Here is a 24,884-nt window from a genome sequence, read left to right as displayed (position 1 = left end):
AACGCATCAGACACAATCCCCAGCCACAACAGGTACCCTCCATGGTATTCACAGCTTCAACAGTGAGCAGAATCTGATCAATGTCTTAATTTACTTAAGCCTCACAAAGACTTGAAAGAGGAGAATTATTTTTATATTATTATTTTTTTGTATGTGAAATCTGATTAGAATAATCCTGGCAAGGCAGAGTGATAAGCAAATGGAGTAGTGAAAAAATGCAGTTTTGAAGAAGGAAATTGATTTCCTTCCATCCTTCCAAATTTGAATAATAAACTTTTACAAAGACCTTCTTTGCACAAAACTCCTGGAGATGCAAGAAACTATAAAATACTCTGCTAAACCTGTAATAAATTGTCTCTCAGAGCTCCTTACAAAAACAGAGATTGTTGGACAGTGGAAGTTTGAGACATTCACACTCGGAATCCAGAGGGAAAGGCTTCTATGGGGATGCAGAAATATTTTACAAACTACTTGAAATTGGTCTGTGTCATGCAAGAAGCTGAGGCTATGGGAGCCTGGGTGCTTTGCCACTAAGGAGTTACAAACCAAAGATAAGAGTGGCCAACAGGCACCCTTCCCTTTTCTACACCTCTCCTTTCTTGTGTAAAAGGTGGATAATTCTCTCCTGTTTCTAGCAAACACTTTGAGCTTTCTGATAGACAGGCATTGGCCTTGCTATCACATCCCAGAAAGACATGATAATTTCCAGTTTCCAAGCCAGGCACTATTTGTAATAAATTACCATTTTTTCACCAAAATCATCAATCACTATTAACAAAGAATATTCACAGAAAATTCATACTCCAGCACCTCCAAAAGGAGTTGGTCTTCCACACATGCAGTGACCTGAGCATGCACCCATCCACTGGACATTACCCAAAGGCGGAGCAGGAGCCTCAGGGATGCTGGAATAAATACACTCATCTCAGTTAAATAATGAATACCATGAATACCAGTTGGCTTGCTTCAGGTATGACCCAGTGGTAGTGACAGAAGACACTAAAATACATCCTTCAATACAGAAATTGTACTTATCCTTTCACTATTGATTGCCTTGATATGTGATGCTTTACAGCCATGCTTCCACCACTGAAAAAACCCTATGGAATAGAATTTTCTGTTGGGTGCCACCCAGCTCCAAGCAAAACCACCAGTTTAGAGCTGCCCCACAGCTCTCATTAAATCTCTGGTCATGCCTGGATGGCACGAGATGCCCTGGAGAGGGGATGACACAGTGCATGGCACTATACCAGCACTGTAAAGCACTGCTAAAGCTCTGTGAATTCCAGACAGGGCTGCCCAGCAATCCACCTGGATGGTATTTAGAACTCAACCTAGCTCTGAAAAACCAAGTTTTCCTGCACAGTCCAAAATGTTTTCTCAGTGGTCAGAGAGCTCACTCTGCTACTGTTTCTGTTACTGGTTTCTTCCAGCTGTCACTGTGAGTGGCACTTACTGGGGGTGGACACTGAGTTTAATGCACCCACAAGGGCCACCCTTACCTTCATCTCAGTGAGAGCAAGGGTATGCACTGGGTGCTCAATACCTCTGAAAGCAGGGCTTGAAGCTATCTGAAAACCCATGCCTGTTTTTGTTACTGCAAACACTTTTCTTGCAAGACCCAGCTGTTCAGCTCCTGGGGGCACCAGCAATTACTAAGGGCTTCTTTTCAGAGCACTGCTGCAATCCTGAGCTTCTCAGGAGCAGCTTCTAATTCTCCACCTGCCATCTTGTGAAGCTGACACTGTAAACAGCCCCAGCTCCTCGGGTGGCTGAAAAAGAGATATCTGTGGAGCCCTGAGCAACTGCACTTGACATATGGTATTAAGATGTGCAAGGGAAGATGGCTGGCAAAGCACGACTCTCCTGTGGTTCTTTTGCCTGCTCCCATTATCCTCAATGATGATTGCTAGGGACATAAATGCTGAGGAGCCAGAAAAGAAATGCAATGGGAAGACAGAGGGAAAAGCAATCCCAGCCTACACAGTGCACAGCTTTGAAAGCAAACTGATTTTCTCAGACACGAGATAGTACACAAACAAGTTGTGCTGCTGTCGATGCACCGGTTCCCTAAATGATCACAGTGATACAAAAGAAAGCTTGTGATTAAGGCAAAGTACTAGGATCAGGGAAAACAGAAGGCCTAATCCAGTCTCCACACATGACCTTGGGCTTAACACATCACTCCTCTACACTCAGTTTCCTTAGCTACATGATGAAGTTTCCCAGTTTGAGTGGGAAATTATCAGAGAGCATGGGAGAGCCCACAAGAAACCGACAGGACATCCACAGACATTTCCTGTGGACAAGATTGTGGTGAGCCTCTATGAAGACAGATAAGCAGGAGGTAAAAAAAGACACAGGGTCTCTCTAAGGACAGCATAGCCACAGCTTCTGCAGCATGTCAGGAGAATCAAGAAGTACTTTGTCCAGCCAAAATGCCCAGAGCAGTAGGAAGAGGTGCAAGAAGACAGAAGTTGCTTTGGACAAGCCAGTGTAACAGCTGTGAGACCTTTTCTCCTGAGAACTAGGAGGGCAACAACCAACATTATAAAACCACTTGTACATGTGCACAGCACTCTCTTCCTGAGCTGGCTGGATCCCTGGCAAAGGTCCTGCTTCCAGCAGTGTGCCCTGCCCTGCTGGGAAGGAAGGGGCTCTGTGCAGCCCCCTAACTGGCATGGGAATAGACACAGTGCAGAGGACTGGGCTGCAGGAACAGACAGCAGGCACCAGTTGCACAGGGTGATGGTTCTCCTTGGCACCAAGTATCATCCAATGCTCAAAACCCATCAGCTGCCCCAGCTCCACCAGCAGCAGTTATCCAGCCTTGGGAGGAAAAGGGGAACCTCCCTGCAGTGCACATGAATCAACTAAGAGCAATATGGAACAATGTGGGGACTCAAGCCACCAGAAGTAGAAAGTCACTTTAAAAGCATGTCTGGTCATGAGGGCATGGGCTTTGAACTTTGAGCAGGAATACCAAGAACTGCCCTTCTCAACCCCTGCTTGCTTCAGATTCCTGCTGTGGAAAGCAACAGCCCAGCACAGCCACTGTGCTTGAGGGAATAGCAAAATTAAGCTAAATCTCTCTTCTCATCTCACTCTGCACGTGTCTACAAAGTTGGACATTATCTTTTTTGGTGCCTCCTCACTCAACCTTGTTCAAAATCCTGAGTTTCTATTTTCTTCTCTTCTACTTCATGCTTACAATGATTTACTGGTGGGAGAGAAAAGGCTGTGCAGGAGATCCATACTGATTTCTATCTCAGGGGGTTTTAGAAAGAAGCAGATAATCTTTGCCCAGCTGCATTTGTTCCTCTGCAGTGTTCCAGAGAGCAGCTGGGAGTCCGTAAGGTGTGCATGCAGCTTCCAAGGGCTGTTATCAATAATGCATTTGATGCACAGCCTTCAGCAGCTGACCGAGAAAGTGTCTTATAAAGAGAAGGAAATCCTTTGGTCTTCTCAGAAGGAAAGTGGTGAGGAGACAAAGACTTACCATCATTGCGCCATGTCTAATTTATGTCAAGAGGTTGTTCATGTTTCAGAAAGCTTTTAGCATGGGGCTGGTGCATAGGTATGTATTTGGAGGATCAGGGAGCACATTGTGAATACCAAAATACTTTCAGCTTTCTGCCGTCCCCTAACTTAGAGGGAAGAGCTGCATGAAAGGCTACCACTGCTCCAAAAGCACAGTTCCTCTGCACCTCAGATACCATCAGTATGTTGGGAGGTGGCAGGGCACCCTCATAGTCTCCTTACTGCCTTCTCAGTGGCTGAGACCTTTAAACACCACATTAACCTGTGACTTACGCATGTGTGTGAGGGATTTATTGATTTCACAGAGGAATGATTAATTTAATATCATTTAAACATTTCAGGGCTTGTCAGGGTTTTCCACAGAAGAGTAGAAACCTCCACACAACAAAGTATGCAATCCTTAGTTCATCAGCAGTGATGAAGGTTCCTTTTGTCAATCAAGCAAAAGTTGTGGAGAAGGCCACAAGCTTAAGAGTACATAGTTTGCATCTGCTAAGATAAATCTGCTGGTTTGGGTACGTTGTCCAAAACACAGTAATGTGAGAGTAAGAAGTGGTAAAGGAACAGGAGAGAGGATGACAGAACTAAGGTGAGCAGCAGAAGCTGCTGGGAAGTGTAACTAAAGAACAGCAAAACTGCTGCAAGCAAATGAAATTAGTCACGAAAGATTAAGCATGTAACCTAATTGCAGGCAGAAAGGTGATGATACACCATAAAGGGCCTAATGGGTACCAGTCCAACTATGATTACTTGGTTCTCCACTTCTGCAAGCAGCCTAAAAACAACTGCTGGTGCAGCAGAGAGTGTTTCATTTCAGTTTGGTAAAGAAGGACCAAGCTGCAAGTCCACACTCTGCTCTGAATCATCGTGTCTGGGCTCAGCCTCCAGTGAAGTGAGGATTTTCTCCTCCTATTCATGATGCAGAAGAGGCCATGACTTTAGTACTGGAATTCTCAAAATCCCAAATTTCTCATAATCCTGCATCTGTATGATTACATCCTCTGCTCCCTCCTGCATTGCACCACTGTGTGGGGCTGGTGGCCATCAGCCATGGTCACTGGGTCACCAGACACTTCTCTGAAGGGGTCCTGAGCCCACGGGCTGATGAGAACTCCTGACAGCACAGACAGCAATTGGCAAGCACATGCAGTTCCCTGCTCAATACCCTGCACTGTCACAACTTCCAGGGCAGGACAAGGACCAGCAGGGGGAATGAAGGAGCTTTGTGTGTGTTTGAGCTCACATTAAAGTTAATGTGTGAAACAATCTGCTCTGCAGAATGTTGGTTAAACTAACTGGTTGCAGCGGGTTTGGAGTGATTGCTAAACTGACTTGCTCTGTAGAAGGCCCAGGGTGAAGCAAAGCCTCTATTGTAATAATTTTGTTTTGTGTCATCTTTCTGCCCTGAAGAACCAAGGATCTGTGAATGTGCCTGTCCCCATGGTGTTGGACAGCATAATCTCAAAACTATGTGGGTCCCAACCTAGAACCATTCCAGAGGCAAAAAACAAACACTATGGAAAAACCCCCAAATGTTACAGCAGATATGAATTCATTCAAAATTTACAAGTTGACTAATACAATTAAATGCCCTAGAAATAAACAACCAGCAGATCTGACACACTCAGCCATTTCCCCTTGAGGCTGACATTTTTAGTCTCCCAGGAGGGTTGGGCATTTTTTTTACAGAAGTCAGTCCCTGTGGCAGTGGCTGTGAAGGGTGAGCAGGACAGGCTCTGCCTCTGCTGCAGGCTGTGCCCTCCAAGCCCTGTCCCAGGGCCAGCATGCACAGGACACAGCCTTGCAGTGCTGCCCTGGCACACCTCAGAGCCATGAGGCCAGATGCAGGGAGCAGGCGAGGCTCAGGAGGCCCTGGGGCAGACACAGAGCTGTGTGTGTCCTGCCTGCCTGCTCTGCTGCCAGGCTGCCTCTGGGCAATGCTGCTGGCAAGGTGCCCCTGAGCTCCTCCCTGCCTGCAGACAGCTCACAGCTCCTGGCACAGCCCCGCTGGCCATCCTGTGCCTCTGCAGAGCCCAGCACACTGTCAACACACAGCACCTCACAACACCTGGCAGCAGGGACCGCAGCACACACAGACCCCTCCCAGCCCATGCATCCCTTCCAAGGATGCATGCACTGCAAGAGAAGATGGGTAGATATGGAGTTTTCATGCAGCATGGAGTGTCTCATTCAGAAAGATGCCAGAAGAAGCATTTGGAGGAGGCTGGTGTTCCCCACAGCCTATGTCTCTGCCACAGGGGTGACCAGGGAACACAGATTCACAAAAGCACCAAGGGGCAATTCTAGCACTTCACTGAATTGCACACACACGTTTCAGGCCAGGTTCCTAACTCCTGCTGTGCACGTCTACTTCAACAACCTCAGGAGGTTCCTGTGCCAGAAGCCAGCCCTGTATCTTGGGATCCATGGGAACAAAAGTCTCTAGTACCTGAACTGAGTTCCAGTGATCCAGAGACCTCAAAAACTATTTTTGTTTTGCAGCTGCTTAGTCAGGACATTACCCTTTGACAGCAAAGCAGGGATAGTTCAGGTTCCCATCCAGGCCTTTCTGCTACAGTACCCTACATTCCCCACTGTTTCAGCCAGTCTGTCTTGAAATAGTCCAGGGACTTAGTCTCTCTTCCTTTTCCTTGGAAAACACCATTTCAATTCAATGTTCCCCATTTCTGAAGTTTTCTGTCACTTGGGTCACTGTTATAATTACATGCACACACTTAGTAAAGTTTTTCCTTGGATTTTTTAGCCTCTCTTCTGCTTTCACCTCCAGGACTGTTAGTCACTGTTTGGAAAAGGCACACCATTTCCTAGTTTCATCCATTCTGTATTTGACTTTGGTATTATTAGAAAGGAGATCCAAATCATTTCATTAACACACACCTGACCTCAGTCAAACACATCCTCACTCAAAACTTTCCTTGCTTCTTTTCATATCAGTGTCCTGGGCTCGGGAAGGACAATATTTGTCCTCCCTCCACTACAAAATAAAATGTTAATGATAGTCTTACTGTAACCCAGGATATCCTGGAGTTTTGTCTAGGTTTCACTTCTGGAAAACAGATAATAGACAAATTATTTGATAATAATTTATTGTCAAAATAGACACCGGATAAATGGCATTAAAAACAAGCAAAGCAGGCCAGAGAGTTTTAGGAAAAGCCAAATATTAGCCAGGTAGTGGAGGAAGGAGCTCAGTTACCAGCCAGTCCTGCATCCCCCAGCTAGCAAAAGAACGGCAACAAAAGGGACTTCTGCTGTAAATACCTCTCCAGAAGGACATTTTGACAGTGGTCTTTTGGGTTTTGCCTGCTGGGATAAGTGCTCCACCTGCACATAATTTCTGCTAAACAGGGGCTTCACTGCATACTGTCCTATCCTCAGTCTAGACATGTGTTAGAGTTTTCTTCCAAAATCCAACTCAGACATTGCATTGCCATTGGCTGCTCTGCTTTAACCTCATCATTTCCCCTACAGTGATTAACTGATCACACACAACACACAGGACAAAAACAGGTAAGCTCTATGCAACACTACTGCTGCTCTGCACCTGCTCCAAAGGCTTTGCCTGTCTGACCTCAAGGAAATCAGCAAAACAAACACTGTGCAAGAGATGCCAGCCTCCAGTGGCTCATTTCTAGTTTCTACTCTTGCCTTCCCTTCAATTTGCAGCAACCCCTCCCTGATGGTGTTTTACCCTCCCTCTACATTTCAAGGGAATCATGTGGGATCAAAATGCTCCACCAAAATCTAAACACTGTGTTCTGATTTTATTAGGAATGATAAGGCAATATAAACCACTCTAAAGTTCTTTCAAAATGGGAATCTGTAATGTTTCTTTGGGGAAGTATCAAAATGATATGAGTCAGCACCTCTGGAGCATTTCCCCCTAGTCTTCTTCCAAAATGAAATTTCAACAAAAAGATCATAATTCATTCCAACACTGACAGACCACTGCTCACAAGGGGAATGGCCCATCCCTGCTCCTCAGCTGGTGTTAGGTAGACCATTGCATTTTCCTAAATATCCTGTGCAACTAAGGCTAAGAGAAGAATATTTTTACTGAAGTTAATAATTTGTATTACTATCGTATAAGACAAGGCAACAGCAGCTAGGAAAGCAGGATTAGGCCCTGCAGTTACTTATTTTTTCCTCTGAGGGTCTCTTGCTTGAACAGCAAAGTCTGATCTAACTCATTCCAGATGTGAATTCAAGGTGCAAAGCCCCATTTCTCCCTCTGGGAGCTGTACCACAGTGCTGTGCTGGGAAGTTCAGGGAAGACAGCCACTCAGCAGGATGTCAGATGAGAAACCTGCCCCCAAAGAGCCACAGAGATGCCCCATGCTGCTCTCTTCCACATGACAAGCTGAACAACATTGATGGCAGCATCTCACCAGGGGAAAAGGGCCCACTTTATTAATGAGAACTGTGTTTACAAGTTTCCATGCTACAAGGATGGCATGGCCAGGGTGCCTGCCAGGAGCTGTATTTTAGGAACATTCGATGCAGGGCAGGAATCTGTTCCCAGGGGCTGGCTCTTCTCAGGACTGCTGCTTCTTTGAATTTCATTTTGTTCCCATATTTATGAAAAATTCAGGGGACAGGAGGAGCTTTTTATCTCCCAGTTAATGCCGTCATTCAGTGAGCCCCTTTAAACAGCCAGTGAAGAAGAGTGGGTACTCTGGAGAGAAATTAAAGGCACATTACATTGGTCTCATGATGTGCCTTGGCTTTGAGACATTTCTCTCCCCCCCGCCCCGGCTTCCTAATGAGCCCTGTAAACTAGGGAATGCCCCCAACAAGTGTGCTTTCTTACAAGGTTTGCAAAAACATCCAGGATACCTGCCTGCCCTCTCTGTACTTCTGACCAAATCAACTAGCACCACTGGAGATCAAACAGGAATTAAAGAAATGGCATTGGCAGGAGTAGGTTTAACACCCCAAGTCTATTAGGGGAGAGAATGCAGCATTATTGATTCCAGCCCCTGACCTTGGAGTGATGTAAACAGGAGTGCAGCAACCCTAGAGGAGTTGTAGCAAAATAGTTACAGCATTGCAAGCAGATTAAAAATACAGTTAATATACATACTTCCCCAGATGCTTGTTCATTATTATTCAAGACATGTTTATTATGCAAAACGATAAAGCAGAAAAAAAGGAGAGGAAAAGAAAATGCAAAGACACATTGAGCTTTTAGCATGACTGGGGTTTTCTCAATGCTGCTTAGAGGTTTTTTTTTTATTGTGCATAATCATTCCCTTATTAGCAGGAATCTTTGAAGTGATTCAGGCTCTAATTTCAGCATTTCAAACTCATAGGTTTATACTGAAAAACCACAGTGAGCTCCTGTAAGTGACCCATTTTTTTTTTCCTCTGTATTCTCTATCTCTGCTAGGGTTTTCTACATCTTCCCAATAAATTATGTATCACAATTTGCCATTTCCAAAATAATTAAAACTCCAAGTTAAACAAAAAGGAATATGTGAGAGCAATACTTTTTAGAAGAGAAGTGTTCTGCACTTGGGGCAAAACCAATCCCAGCTGCAATGCCACTGAATTATAGATATCATCATATTGAGAGATGCACTTCCAGTGTACTTGGAGTGATTGGGTGGACCTGTGGAGACTCTACAGCCCCATGGTGAAGATCTGCTCCAGGAAAACCAAGTTTGCCTCCCAGGCAAAATACTACACAAGCACTCCCTTTCCCATGCCCCTGTGTAGAGAATAACAGAGGGAAAGCTGGGAACCAAGGGAGGAAACTTCACAAAGTTACACAGGAGTGGAAATTAATTTCGTGGTGAAACTATTAACTCCAGACAGACAGGGGAGCATGTTCTGAGTTTTCTCCTGTTAGGATTATTCTCTAAACTCACAGGAGCAGGGCAGATCTCTATTCCATGTTTCTGAATCCTGTACAACATTCAGCCCCTGGTCTCAGATTCTTCCCAAGTGCTGAGGCACTGTAAATTATACCCACTGCCCTTCATTCATTCTGTGCAATTTTACTTTGGCTTCAAATGCTAACAGTGGTTCTTCAGGAGAGTCAAGCCCCTCCCCAGAACAGGTGCTGATTGAAACCTTTGTGCACCCTCAGGGAATTTACACCTGCTGTACATTCCAGGAAATCCAAACTGAACACACCAATGACTCCCCAAGCTTGCTATGCAGACACTGGCTTGCATCCTACTTTCTGCAAATCAGGATACCTCCAACTAAAGCATGATTTTCTTGTCTGCTTATCACCTAATTCCCATGTCGACCTCAGAGATAGCAATAACCTCATCTGGGGGAAACTAAATCAGGTATCAGTGTGAGTAAGCAATGCACAAGTCCCAAACAGCTGCTTCCCAAACAAAGAAGGTTTAGCATCCAATAAATTTAGGCCTCTAAAGCTGGCTAGGAGTATATGGTTGGCTTCAACCCAGCCTGACACTATCCCTGCCTGAACAGATGAGGCAGGGATGAGGAAACTCATTACTGAAGGCAGCGATGTGGCCAAGCCATCAGAAGGTCTTGCAAGTTTCTAGGAAATGCTGTCTCACCACATTTGGCTTTAGAGGACTCTGCTCAGCCCTACTTTTGTGCTAATCAACACAAGGAAGACTTTTTCCAGGAGCTGGTTATTCTATGCCCATTCATTCAAGAGCCCATTGGCCTAAACTCAGAAGGAGCTGGCACAAGCCATCCTTAAGACCAGGCTGATAACAGCCTCTGGTTGGATCCGGGGCAGAGGATGCCAGCCAAGACCTCAGCTGTCACACAGAGATTAAACATCACTAAAAACCCCACAAAACAAAACCAAAACAAACCCACAGTGATTATGTGTTCAGTTGCAGCATCAGTCTGGGTTCAAGAGGAGCGAAAAGACCCCAACCCAAACCAAAACCAAACAAGCAAGCAGAAAAAAAACATTACCCTGGACAATTTTATTTGAAACTAGTCCTGGACTTGAGGGTGTTCTAAGAAGTCCTTACAGAGCTTCCACGCAGCATGGAAGGCAGCCAAGCAATTCATTTCTCAATTGGCTCATGTGAGTGAACAGTATCTGTGGGGAATGTTGACCCATTTTTTTCAGAAATCCCCCAAAAAAGGCTAGTGAAAAAAACAAGATACACACACAGAGAGAACAAAGCTGTAGTTTAGGGTCTGCTAAGCAATGACCAGGGACAAAGTGTCCCCTTGGTGTGGTCAGCAATGAGGTCCAGGCAGCATGGCCTGGGGATCCTCACCCCACAAGGAAACCTGGAGCATCCCAAAGAGACTGCCTAAACAGGCTGAGCTGTTTTCAGACATATCTTCTTTCATGGCATCCTGATCTCATCCCTTGTCCTTTACAATGAGCTTGACCCCATACTCCCTGCTCCTAACACACTTTATCCCCAAATTTTCTATTTTCTTGCTTTGGGGTTTGCTCCCTAGCACAGTGAATTAATTGATTTACTGCTGTAAGACAAAGACAGAGCCACCAGTCATCACAAGGAAATTATCCAAAAAGGTCCATCACCCTGGAGTAGAGCATCACACATTTACTGCAAACAGAAACCTTGGATCACATTGATAAAATGAACAGTTTCACTCTTATTAGCTCAGACAGAGCTCAATGCCATCAAGTTGTGGCATGTAATGAGGTTCACTTCATTAACCACCGGCCATCACAGTGCATCCTTCCCCATCAGCCTTCCCTGATTAACCTTCCTGCTCAAGACAGGCACACTTGTTGGAAATAAGCAGGCCCATTAAATCTCCCTCATTTGAATACATGTGTGATCTGGTGCCTTTCAGGATACTTGAAATGACTAACAGATGTGTTTCCTGGACAGCACGGTCCTCCCTGCTGTCTACCACCTCTTGGTGTGTCCCTCCCACCCTTTATATCGTGTCTGACTATTACTAGAGAGAGAAGATTTTTCTCTGCATCTCCTTTAGTCTCTCAGCTGTCAAACATCATTTTTTCAACTCTCTATTTCCTTTTCCCAAGACCCACACCTTTCCCTCCCTGCACTACTTATTCAGAAAACGATGACCACTCATTGGCCCAAGAGGACCCTGTTAGCTGGCTGTGGTGCTGTGGCCCTATGACACACTCTGATTTCCTGCAATCCTCATTTACAGGATACTGATGGTACAAAGAGTCTCAGCATTGGGCCAGAACTGTGTTCTGCACAGCAAAAACAGGGCAAAGCATCAGTCCTGAGCCACTGACAATGTGCCCAGAAGGACACACACGCAATAATGCAGTACCACACTGTGCTCGGTATTACCTTTAGGACTCTGATAGCTTTACAGAGAGAGGAAGTTTTCATTGTTAGTAAACCAATTTAATTTATTTAGAAGCAGTCAATTATGTTTACTGGGCTATGAAAGAACAGGAAGCGTCTGGCATGCACAGAGATCCAGACTGATCTCTCTGTCTCTTCTTGACAAGCAGCCAGTTTTGAGACCTACCTCGCCAGGCATACTAACACCTCCTCTGCTTCCTATCCTGAGCTGCTGGGGAGACAGAGCCTTGTCACAGCCCAAGGGAAAAGGGGAAATCTCAATCATGTGACCAGTATAAAACTGACCAAAGATGGAAGGTAAAAGTTAGGAAAAATTGCATAGAGCAACCCAAACTTCTGTCCTTTCAGTGGTCCCATCGTCACATTCAACACTTCTGAAGCAAAAGTGCCCAGACAAGAGCAGAATCACTGCACTGTAAATTTACACAAAGGCAGATGAGATTAGAATCTGGCTATGCACTGTAAAGCTATCATAACTACAGAAATGAGAAGTGTATTATTAACTATCCCTTTTTACTATGTAGAACTAGAACAAAGTTATTTGAAGCATAAAAATTCTGGCAAAGGGTTGCCATATTTAATAAATCACCGAATCAATTATTCACTGTGAAAATCAATTACTTACTTTAAATGAGAATCTTACGAATAACCTCATGCCCTTTCATGCCATCTAAGAAAGTTGTAAGGGAATTAGTCGGCAAAAATTGCCGCACTGATCTTTTATGTGCATTAAAAAGACCACACAAATACAGGGAATTTCTGCCAACAGAACAGTCCAGAACCCTTTTAAGAGAGTCAGGGTATTGCTGTGGATTTACACTGAAGTCAAAAGCAGAGTATGACCCATTGGGGTACCACCTATGATCAATTATCTGCGTGCAATTCAGAAGCAATCCCAGTGAGTCCATGCCATTTCACAAATGAGAAATCAGAGTATGACCAGCCAACTCTATACAAACGCCTCAACAACGTGACCTACATTAAGTACATACTTAAAGGAACTGAAAATGTATCTTCACAGGTCAGGAAATACTGCCATGAATCTCCATGGAGACACTATTAAGTGACTATTGCATGGCCTTGCAGCAGCTCCCCCCGCTGCTGCTTTTAAAGGTTTGCTGATACGTGACTGTTTTCAGCAAAAGCTGAAGTCCCAGCGCAGTCTGCTTCCTCCCACCTACAAAACTCCAGGAGCCCAACAGTGCAAAGTACTCACTGAGCTGTAGAGATATCCCTCAGCGTTCATGGCAACGTACAGACCTGCCTTCACCCCTTGGATTGCCACCACGCGAAGACCCACAGGAATTAGATTGAAAAGGGCTGTGGAAGAAAAAGAAAAACAAACGTTATGGACATGTCACCCTACATGGCCACTGCTGATTTTGCCCCAGGGCCAGCCCACCCCACTCCTGCCTCTTCACAAAAGTGACTGCACTAGGATCAAGCATCCTGCTTCCAGCTACAGGGAAGAACTGCAGCCATGGAGCTGATGGTGAAAGGAAATTTTTAAAAGTACTGAGTTTGGCTGCCTCCCAAATGCCTTAACACGCCCATCAGTCTGTCTGATCACTGCCTTTGCAATGCCAAGGGCTCATCCGTGCTCCCAAGCAAGAGCATCACGATGGCTTTCTGAGGGCCAGCTGAGCCAGGGCAACTGCACATAGACAGACTTTGCCTGTGGCAAATGCAACACCACAACTCAGTTTAGCTCCCTCTGAAACACATTTAAGCCTAGTCACACTTTCCTGCATTTGCCATATGCTAAAAGAGTATACAGACAGCCACTATGGCCAGAAGAATGCAAATTAACTTGACTGTGTGTTTGCCCGCGTGTTCCTGGGCTGTCAAGGCAATGAAGAAACTCAAGAAGAGATAGTGCTTCACTCTGGGACATCAGCACTGCTCCCCATTCAGGACCAGCACTGGAGAGGACAGAAGAGGACAAGATCTTCCATTATTCAGTTTTACAGCAGTCTTATTGATTAAAGCATTGCAACCACTTCCTCTCAGTTAATTACTTTATTGCTCGATTCCCACCCAGCAGACCCTGTATCTCATTGAAAGACTCTCCCCATGAGTATATACATTAATGTGCTGTCAGGCTTTTGCTGCATTTCTAACAGCATGGGCTCAAAGAGGAGACTATTATCAGCACTGATAGACTGAGCACTGAAGCATTAGCATGGCTTTGTTTCTAGTGAGCTTTATAGGACAAGAGTATTTAGATGTTGCAGGATCCCTTGTGCTTCAGCTTACAAAGAGCTAATTAGAACTCATCCCAGGAAGCTGAAGATAGGGAAAGATGGGCACAGGGTCAGGCAGAAAAATAAGCACAAACACAGTGGAAATACTTCACTCAAGGTCTCTTCCTACACAACAGTCCTGAAATAAGAATATGCAATGCCACTTTGCTCAGGACATCTATCAGATTTCTTGGCTGTGCTGGTTTCAGGGTTGCCTCCAAAAGAGGATCAATAAATTCCAGTGCACATGAATACGATTTTTTCTTCACTTAATTGCCAAGGAAGACTGGATGACTCCCTTCAATGAACTGCCTAAAATGGAGACACCTCAAGTCTAGTGAAAAACCCCTCATCTCAGTCTCTTGTTGTGCTTTTATGCACCATATTCCATAAAACATCAAAGCATGCGTTGAAGTTTTACCAAATCCAGTGTCTGTATGTGTGTTTTGGGGGAGAATGTCAATAGATGTATATGGAAAGTGCAGTCCAGGCTGGGTATTGGTCTGTGAATAACTGGAGTCAAGCACAGCGCTACTTTGGTACTGTCCATAGAAAAGGCAAACGCATCCCAGAGTAACTACTCAGCATTAAAAGTGTTGCCTATCCCCTTCTCCCTACCATGAAGGTCTAAAACCTTGTGCAATTAACAAGTCTATAAGCAATTCCCCTTCCCTATTTCTTCCTCCTACTGAAAAATGGAGCATATTAATGCTAATAATGAAACAAAATGGGCATCATCATTCATTTCCTACAGCCAATTTGTCTTGCATAGGAAACTTGTGACAGACCATTCAAAGCATTCATTAGGCAGCAAGGTGATAACACCCAGAATTAGTGGTTGAGAAGTTCCACTTGGAAGCACCCACGTGTTTCCAAACCTCTTTCCACCTCTACATGCAGAGGAACAACCCTATTGTGCTGTGCTACAGCAGGAGGACCATGGCCAGTTCCCAAAGCCCCTGGGACCCTGCTGCACCCATGGCAGAGCATCTCCTCCTCTAATGCAGGGGAGCAAGTGGGCAGGCAAGCATAAGGCCACAACACTGACAGAGGTAACTGGCAGCCAAAAGAAGTTTCAGGAAGCAATTATCTTCCTCTATTTAAAAAAACCCCAGTAGTTTGGGTAAATTCCCAGAGCAATGTCTGCACTCAAATCTAGAAACACCTTTGCAGAAGTTGATGCCTTTTACTATCATGCTTCCAAATAATATTTCATATTTTGAACAGATTTAAAAGCATATAAGCTTAAAAGTAAGAATGCAAAAATGGACGGAAACCCCTCAATCAACCTCAAAAGCAAGATGCCTCATTTTTTGTCTCAAAAAAAAAAAATTGATTTGAAACAGCAGATTTGAAAATGGGAAAAAGGACTAGCTATGGTAGAATAGAACTGCACACTGGGTGTGTTGATGTGAGAAACAGAAAATTTAAAAAATGCTTTTAAAACTGTTTCTCTTCTGCAAATGGCACATATTCTATGCCATCTGCAGCTTCATGGAAGGAACGTGCTCTTTTACTTCATGGTCTAAAGGGAAAAAACTTGAAAATGTTGAATATTCGTTCCCCTTTTTTTTCATTATACCTTACCATCTTCAACCAGTGGTATTTATATCTGACCCTAGTACTTCCAGCACACTCCAGTCCTAAATACATGAGTATATTGTCACTATTATGTTATGGTAATTTATAAGCTAAATTCTGAATGCATTATTCCCTATGGGTCTAAGTTGTCTACAGAAGTGGAAGAGTGAGGCAAGACCTGCCATACACAAGGTGTGCTCCCTATGCTCAGCTTTAAACAGCAGAAAGTCAGAGGAGCTAAAGTAATTTATAACAGGTGATTTGCTCTTGAGCAAGACATTTGTTCTGCAGTGAATAACAAAGAACTGATGGAGGATGCAATGGGCCAGAGCAGCCTCAGTGCATGAGGTGGTGAGGATTAAGGTCCTGAGGGGAGTGAGGAAGGATGCTGAGATGATCAAGAGGCTCTGATGCAACACATAATGAAAGAAGAAACAGAGTGAACTGCATTTTCTTAACTCAAAGAAGGCAAGGATTCTTCTCAGAGGAACACTATGAAAGGACAAGAGGCACTAGACAAAAGCCTCAAATAGAAATGAAGACTGGATATGAAGAAAATCCTCTCTACAAGGAAGAGAGTGCAGCACTGGAATTTGAGAGGTTATGAGAGGTTATGGAATAGCTCATTGCTAGAACTTTTTGAAAGAACTCAGCAAGGCACTGTACAGCTGAAGATAACCCAAGTGGGATGCTGGAATAAAAGCCTCTTTAACCTTTTGGTATTTCTGGATGGAAAGCCCCAAAAAATATCCTAGATATGCTGGGCTGTTCCCACCTGGTCAGTCCAGTTCACCTGTCCTTTCTCTACTATCCATTTGCCAAAACATTTCAGATGTTCAGCAGGATTGTGTGGGCAGACAGGGAAGTCCACTTGCTCTTATGAAGGGGTATTTTCCTGCTCAGCCCAGGAAGATCAGTAACAATGCAAGCACTGACAGCAGCAGTGAGCCCTGAAAGGCCATTTGAGATCACTGGAGCTGGAAGGAAAAGGTACTGCCCCAAAACGGGGCTCATACATCACAGGAGGAGCACAAACAGGGGCCATCCACCATGAAAATGCACTCCAGTGGGAAGAGAACTCTTCACATATGCCAATGGCAGTAGCCAGGGAATGTGCCCCCTTGCTTACACTGAGACTGCATGTCTCTAACAGCATGGCAGAAGGAACAGATGTCCCAAGTGCTGGCTCCTGGGAAGCTGGCTGGCTGCCCATTCAAATGCCATTAGAATTTGGCTTCTGGGTTTTTTTTTCTTTAAGTGAGAGGAGGTGGAAAATAAATGCCATCAGCTTCAAGAACATACATTAAATGGGCAACAGATAATTAATTTTAAAATTGCTTAAATATTAGCAGTTCCTCTAGCATAAATAATAGGGTTTTTATTAGAACTTTTAATTCCATCAGATGTATCTGAGGGACATGGCGTGTCTCATTTTAAACATTTATTTTGTCAGAGTAAACCAACCTAATGTATTCCATGAAAATTATGCATTCTTTCACAATGCTAATTTGAATAATCAGTGTGGGGATACAGAACACAAAGCAATGTATGGAACACTGTGTTCACCATCTGTTTAACTGTGCTAAGATGACTTTTGTGTGGAGAATAGATGGTCATCTAGGGTGGGAAGGATCCTCCTGTGGCCCTGTAGAGTGCCCTTCCCTGCCGTGGATGCAAGTTAACCAACTGCTCTTCAGGGATGGGAAAATATTGTTTATCTAGTCTTGGATGAGTTCTGCTCTTGCACACACTTCTGACTGGCTGGTCAGGAATCTTCTGCAGAAGCACTTCAAAACAGAAAACTGCAGTGAAGCAAATCTGTAAGCTGTTCACTTAGACAAGTAACTTTCGACATTCTTCTGGTCAAAATTGGAGATTTTTTTGGAGGAAGAGAAAAGAAAAAAGGAAATCAGTTTTATTTTGGCACTTCCAAAGTGCAAAATGTGATTTCGTTTTGAAGCTGTAACTGGAAGCTTTATATATTCTAAGATGTTCATTCACACTGAGGATTTATTGATGAGACCATGTGGCAAAATGCTATGTAAAATTTAATAAAGCACAGTCCTAATTTCATTTTCAGAAGCCAAATATTATCAGGTTGGATTCTTTCCCTCTTTTGAGATCCCCTGAGATCAGAAGATGGGGAATTCTTTGGCTTCGATCTTCTCTCAAAAACTTGCCTAAACTTTCCAGCACAGTCCCTGACTTGGAGCCAGTGGCTTGGCACACTTCAGTGAGATGCCTCCTGTCCCACCAAGCTGCCGAGGCAGGGCTGCCATCTCACCAGATAAATTTACACTCTAGAACTGTACTCAGCCCATCTATTTCCAGTTAAGAACACTGGGTGGAAGCAGCTCTCAAGTACTCAGCACCTGGCCAAACTCCTCTCTGACATTTCTGGGGGGATAAATAAATCACAGCTCTTTGGGCAATGGGGGCCCAACCTCAGCCACAGGAACTCAGGTGGTTCCCCAGCAACCACTGAGAGTGCAGCAGCTTCCCTCATCTCCCCTGTCACTCTGAAATATTGCAGAACTGCTCTTACATTTCTCTGCTGTTTACCTTAATTCATCCCTGCTCCCATTTAAGCCCATTACTTTGTTGTTCAGTCCTCCATGATAGATGAGGGCAATGAATCTCTGTCATCTCTAGCATATCTTCCCGTATTTTTGACAAATAGGCCTCCAGTGGGATTTTCTGCAGTTTAAGAACACCCCAGGTCTTCTTCCTTTAAGAAAAAGCAGCTAATACAGCCCTCTGAACTCACCCCATGTGTTGGTCTGAGATTATTTCAAGGCCAGACTCTTTTGAAGGAGTCCCTGAGCATAGACATGTGTGTGTGTCTAAGTCCACAGATTCTCCTGCTCCACACATAAATCAGAAATGGTCTTACTGCAATCTGCAATATTTAATTTGTTCAATATGAGTGTATGAAAAAAGGACCAAAACCTGACATTTGCATTTGATACAGGCCATGTTTCTGGTGGATGCAGCCTGTTGGGTCATTCCACAGGGGCTTTGTGAGCCACCTGCAATTTCAGTCACAATCTTCCCACAGCTCCTCTCTCCTGTATGGACCCCCAGCCCTGAGCAGGGTAGCCCCAGAACACAGCATGCTCCTGCTACAGCACCCTGCAGCTTCCTGGGGATGGGGTACACACCAGGGATGTGGGGCTGCAGCCACCCTGCACCCCTGTCCAAGTGCACTTCCACAGCAGAATGTCAGTGCTGCACCCCTACAGATACTCCTCACCTGCAGCCTAGGCCTTGCCTTCCTATTCTGTTCTATTCTGCCACCGTCAATCCAGCCAGGAGCTTCTTTGAATTAGACCAAAACCTGCCTGCAAATCAAGCAGGCTCCTCCTTTCACAAAGTACATGAAGTTTGCTTCCATCACCCCTACCACACAGATTAACATTTGTTCACCTCTAATAATGACTGGGAAGCCAAATTCCAAGCTGGTCAGGTTAAATACCCCTTAAGCAGTGGCACAGGGAGCTCCAAACCAACACAGATAATAAAAAGCATGACTTGAATCCTACCCTGTTGATGCAATTTCTGGCAGCAAGGATCTGAGCTTAACTGCCCACTCAGGGACAGCACTCTGATGCCTATGAAATGCAGGGATGCTGCAGAAAATATTCTACACCCTTTTAAACCTTTTGAAGAGCTTTGGCATTGACAAAACTTCCTCTTCAAAAGGAAAACTGACTCCTGCTTTGCATGCATTTAAACCAGAATGGCTCCTGCACATGGCCACAGCATTTAAACTGTGTGGCTCTGCCGCCCTTTGTTGTCCAGCACAAACCCAATCCTTTTGAACAGGGTTTTGGAAGATGACCTCGTTTGACAAGGTCATTTGATACCCTCAGCCCTTACACCAGCCTCAAAGCACGAGACTTCAGTGAACAGCTGCTTTTCTCCAGCCTAGAAATTCCTGATGCTTGCTGAATTTTTGAGGCTAAAATAGTGAAAACGATTTTCTCCTCTTCTCCTTGGAGAGAGAATTCCCCGTATCCTTTACCACGTGGCATGTGTATAAATATAATCTCCTTTCTCTTCTGGCAGCAATTCAAATCATGGGTTTTATTCTCCACCCCACCCAGATGGCAGTTACAGAATCGGGGCAGGAGGGAAGAAGATCGGAGAGGAAACATATGATATGATACTGGCAAGATTTAAAGGGGACGGATAGAGAGAAAAAAATATGCAGAAAACAGCTGCCTTCCTCCTAATTTGATCTTTTCAAAAATGAAGTTGCACAAGTGAGACCCACTAGGTGATGCATTTGATTGTAATTGGGTTGCAAAACAGGCTAATTTTTCTTACTGTAGTCACTGTTTTCGTCCTTGGTCCCATCAATTGTACCATCTGGGTGCATCTGCAGGAAGTATTCCTGCTGGCTGAATAACCTTGTCACAATTCCTTTCAGCTGGGGTTCTGCAAAATAAAAATAATAATTATTACCAGATATACTGAGTAGCACAAGACCCAATTTGCTTGTCCCCCAATAAGCCCTGAATAAATGCAGAAGTACTTAGCAGTTAAGACTGCTTTCAGTGATTCCTTTCAAGCATGGCTGTAAAATATTCACATATAATACAGAGACAGGCAAATACAATTGAGATCAGATGAGCAGGTAAAATGAAATGCATACTTGGTGCAGTAGAAACAGATTATGGAACATCAAATCTCTGTAAGTTACCTACCAAATGGAAGTATTTAGACAGTTGATGTATTTAGAATATGCCACTTGTTCAGAAGAGTATTTGCTCGCACTGTTGCAAAGAATGTGTCCATTGTTTTTATTCTGCTTCTGAAGCCAACCACCTTGCTTTTTGTATGCTTGAGTCATTATCATGCAGTGCCAGTTTTATGCCAATGAAAAGCTACTAAAATCACTGGTATTACAGTGGTGCAAACCCAGAGCAACTGAGTGCTGAATCAGGGCTGCATGCGAGTGCAACTCTGTGGGATTTGGGGAGAAAAATTCGGAAAGGGACAGACACAAAACATTTCCAAAACTGACCTCTGAAGCATTTATGGGCACCTCAGACCACCTCTGTTTTAAAATCCTGCATGTTGTCTCCCTCCTAAAACATGTGCCACACACTCTGGCAGATTAGAATCTTTGTCTCCAACAGGGACCTTTCCCAGCCCCTGTGTATCATGAGCCAGCCATGCCCTGGCTGACTCTTCCCCATTGCCTCTACAACATTTTATACCTTCCTGCTGAAGGATAAAAGGAAAACATGAACAAAAGCAAAACCAGCTTGAACTTCTCATGGCAGAGGTATGCAGCTTTACCACCTGTCTCCTTGTCACCCTACCAATCCAACACAAACTCTGTGGTCAAAAACATTCAATTGTAATCATGCAAGTTTAAAAATTTGTCACAGGCATTGCTGCTAGAACACAAGTGAGCTGATTGTGTGTGAGCAGACACACTCACTGCATGGAGGAGATCCTCCTCGTGTGACAGGACTTTGTGGTTTTATGTGACCACCCTCCAAAAGTAAATAAATAGGCCCCAATTATTGCTGGCTCAATGGACAGGAAAGAATCCAGCGTAGCATATCAAAATCTCGTCAGGCTCCTACCTTTCATGCCTCTGGTGAGGCTGTTTAATAAGCCATGGTTGTTACATAACTGTGGTCACGTTGTGTGTTGATGTTCCCATCCCAAGCCCCGCTCCCGCTGCATCCCTGCACGACTCCCCTTTGGGGAACCCTCACCCTGCTCTCTGCACTCACAGCAGCAGGCATCTCACACAAAGACAGGCTGCAGGTGCAAAGGATTTCAGTTTCAGCAATGCCTACCCTAGCCAGGGGAGAGTCAGGTACTTTCTCACAGCTCCAAAAGCCACTGAATAAATCAGATCAGATGGTTTCTGTGCTGCTTTAAAAAAGAAGTGATTTCAGCGCAGTGAGCACGGTAGGCTGCAGTCAGGCTTCCTCCCAGCAACTCTCAATGCTGGACAGTAAATAAGTACAATTGTACTGGTCATCTACTAAGAGCTAGTTAGTGTTGGTCAAGCCAACATATGTCAAAATGACACCGAGCAAAACACTTAGCTCATTCTTACCTAAATGAATTACCTATTTTGGTGAATGTAGAAGCTTGATTTAACTTGCTTTTCGTTAGAAAAGCACATCAAAGCTAGAGGAAATGAAAAGCTGCATTCTCAGGCACAGATGCCTGCATCATCCTCCTGAAGTCTGTCCCCTTCCTCCCTTTTATCTAATACCACAATAGTAAAGGCACTAATAGGCACTCTTTGATATGAGACACCTACATTTGAGTCCCTGAATGAATCTTAGCCTTAATTTTACTCACTGGTTAAATTTTAATGTTGAAGTACTTTGCATGAAATGAAAGAGCTCCCAGAAGGAGAGATTTAGAAGATACTCCTGCAGTCTGAGGTTTTCTGTGTGCTGGAGAAGTGGGGAGGTCTTGTCTTAAAGCTCTCTGAAGAGGAGCAGGGAGAGAACAACCCTGACCTTATCTCTTTTCTTTGGACGATGACTTAGCTACAGAATAGAATTAGAATAGCACCTTTTCCTCCTTCTTAGAGATGCAAACTATATTTCAACCATGCAAATAATTTTGGAACAGGAAAATCTCTTCCACTTCTACTAAACAGCCTACCATGTAAAAAACCAACCAAATCTGCTTGTTATTAATAACTTATGACATTTTCAGAGTTTATCAGAATAGCACCCAAGATGCCCTGATGCTTCCTTGCATCCTTTCTATAGATGCAAACACTTGACCAGAAGGCTGTATCACCATAGCAAATACAGGATAAACCCTTTCAGATTCCTTTCTCTTACTGACCTAACAGACACCTGGTCAGCTTTATCAACTGCCCTCTTTATAAAGCCAGCTGTTTCTGAGTCATTGCCTACCTAGGGACAAGGTGGAGGGGAAATTTTGTGTTACATGACCTGGTTTTGCTGAACTTTGAGGCTCACACCCAAACTCAAAAGTAAAACTCAAAGGGAGTGAAGCAGAGAGTTCTCAGCCATACACAAAACCGCATTTCTCTTGTTCCTAACAAAGTCTGAATGCAGTAGAGCTCCTGTCTCTCCTCACTGCACAGATCCTCTTCTGCAGGAACATCCCTGCCCACACTCATTTAGGACAGCCTGTAGCAAAAAAATGCCTCTTCCAGACATGGAAGTATCAGAGGGCCTTTTGGAGACACACAGGTCTTCTCCTTCCCTGGTTTTTTCATTTCCTTGGGTCTCCTTCTACAGCAGAGAAGCTGCACTTTCAGGTACTTTTAGCAACCTGAACTAAACACAGAAGCAGCCAGGGAGGTGCACAGCCAGCACCGAGTTCTCTCCTCAAACACAAGGAGGGCCGAGCAATGGGTGATTTGTCTCACACAGTACAGCCCTCTCTCCACCTGAACTGATCTCTCTTTGCATCCCCAAACCCCCACAGGCTGCCCAGGCCAGGTCCAAAGGGTCCCAAAACCACCAGTCTCTCTCCAGTGCCTGCAAAGGAAGCAGCTCAAACACAAACAGGTGCACAGGTGACAACAGCTGCTGGAGTAGCTGCTTCCCACCAGGGAACCTCTTGTCTTATGTCTGGGCATAAGGTGAGGTGCTGGGATTTGCCATTCATACAGTAAACTGTGTGGCTGGAGGCCTACAGACAAAATTTTAGGTGAAGACAACTTTTAACAAGGAGCAAGGACTTACTCATCTTCCCCTCTCAGTGTGGAACTATTACCAGAAGAGAACATTGTATCATCACAGGGAATTTTGCTGCTAGCCCAGAGGTAAAATGCTGCATGTGACTTTTAAGAGACCTACTTTTGGCATATCATATATTTTAACATCACTTCTTTCCATCTACAGAGCAATTCTATCAGTCTTCCAGCACTGCTAACCCTTATGCTGCAGCATTTGTTCTGAAAACTTCAGTTTCTAGAAAAAAACCCCACAAAGCCACTAAGTCTCCTTGTCAATTAAGGATGCTGAGACACCCTGGTAAGTCAGAACAGAAAGACAATGAAACAGACTGAGAGCTTTCCAGGTTTGTAATAAAGAGAACCACCGTTTCCGGCAGATATTATTGACAGCGCTTATTGGAGTACCAGGGGGGAAAAATACAAAAAAACCCCACAACCTCTATACTTTTGTCTGTATTTCCCTCAATGGTACTGCTCCAGGCTATATTCAATAAGAGATAGAATCAAATAGTAAAATAAAGGGAAAAAATGCAGCACAGATAAGCAAAAATTCTGCTGTGAGCATTTTTTTTTCTATAATTCTTAGAATTTATCACAAAACAAACCTACTGTCTAGCCTCAGCCTTGTAAAGCAAATGAGACTCAAATCCTCTTGCTTTTAAAGGTGCAATACTGCAGAACACACTTGGGATAAACCTATTCCTGCCCCTCAGGCTCCTCCATGTGCACTTCCCTTCTGCTACAGAAGCAGCTTTCCCTCAGAAATGGAACTGAACTAACATGGACAAGACTTCAGCACCAACTTAGTGTCTCCCTAAACACAAAGTCAAGCACTTCAGAATGGATTTAGGAAAGATGTTCTTGCTGCCTTAATCCCAAACTACTGACTGAACAGAAGAGATTTCCATGCAGCTCCTACTCCCAGTGCAAGACCCCATGCTACCAGGTTTCCCATGCAATATGCAAAGGGATTTTTTTATCCCCACTTTATAAGCAATACTACTATACTTCAGGATGTTTACTTTAAAGATCTTGCTCTAGCTGCTCATATACAGCTGTTGAGGGCTGGAGAGTACTGGAGAAAGCTTGGTGGACTCTCTTCATGCAGATGCAGTAAGATAAATTCCTTCCAGTGTGGCAATTCTGGAGGATGCAAGGGAAGATCATGCTCAGGAAGCACCACAATGGGGAGATGAGAGTGCAGAACAGAACAAAAACAAGGAGCAAGAGCTAAGCCGTAACTCTCCTAGTGTGTAGCATCTATCAGACTGGGCACTTTACCTTCAGTGAAGACACAGTTGTCACCTAATGCCCCTTCTTAGAGCAGTCATCCACTGCCAACTCACTGAACATCCCCTGAAGGGCATCTTGCTTGGTCACCCTTTCCACAAGCGAAACTCACCACTTCTGCCTGCCCTGCTGTTAACTTTCTGAGCCCTCTGGCACAGCTGAGGCCAACTAAATCATGATCTGACTGCTAATCTTCCTGTCTCTACTTAAATGGTAATGTGATGCTGCCAT

The 24,884-nt window shown here is 44.3% G+C and overlaps 1 protein-coding gene across 4 annotated transcripts in view; it reads right to left on the bottom strand.

The window, feature by feature from the left end:
• The window catches only part of FGF12 (fibroblast growth factor 12), a 218,723-nt gene that overhangs the window by 56,767 nt on the left and 137,072 nt on the right, over positions 1–24,884 (bottom strand). For all 4 annotated transcript variants that reach the window (XM_064720753.1, XM_064720751.1, XM_064720750.1 and 1 more), the window contains 2 exons: positions 19,991–20,101; positions 13,054–13,157 (listed from right to left, as the gene is read on the bottom strand). In XM_064720753.1, coding sequence (XP_064576823.1) covers positions 13,054–13,157; positions 19,991–20,101 — 215 coding nt within the window. The remainder of the gene's footprint in view (positions 1–13,053; positions 13,158–19,990; positions 20,102–24,884) is intronic.

This window comes from Zonotrichia leucophrys, chromosome 9 (assembly GCF_028769735.1).
Source record: "Zonotrichia leucophrys gambelii isolate GWCS_2022_RI chromosome 9, RI_Zleu_2.0, whole genome shotgun sequence".
Classification (NCBI taxonomy): Eukaryota; Metazoa; Chordata; class Aves; order Passeriformes; family Passerellidae; genus Zonotrichia; species Zonotrichia leucophrys.
The sequence above is the reverse complement of the archived record's forward strand: the minus strand, read 5'-3'. Positions and strand labels throughout refer to the sequence as shown.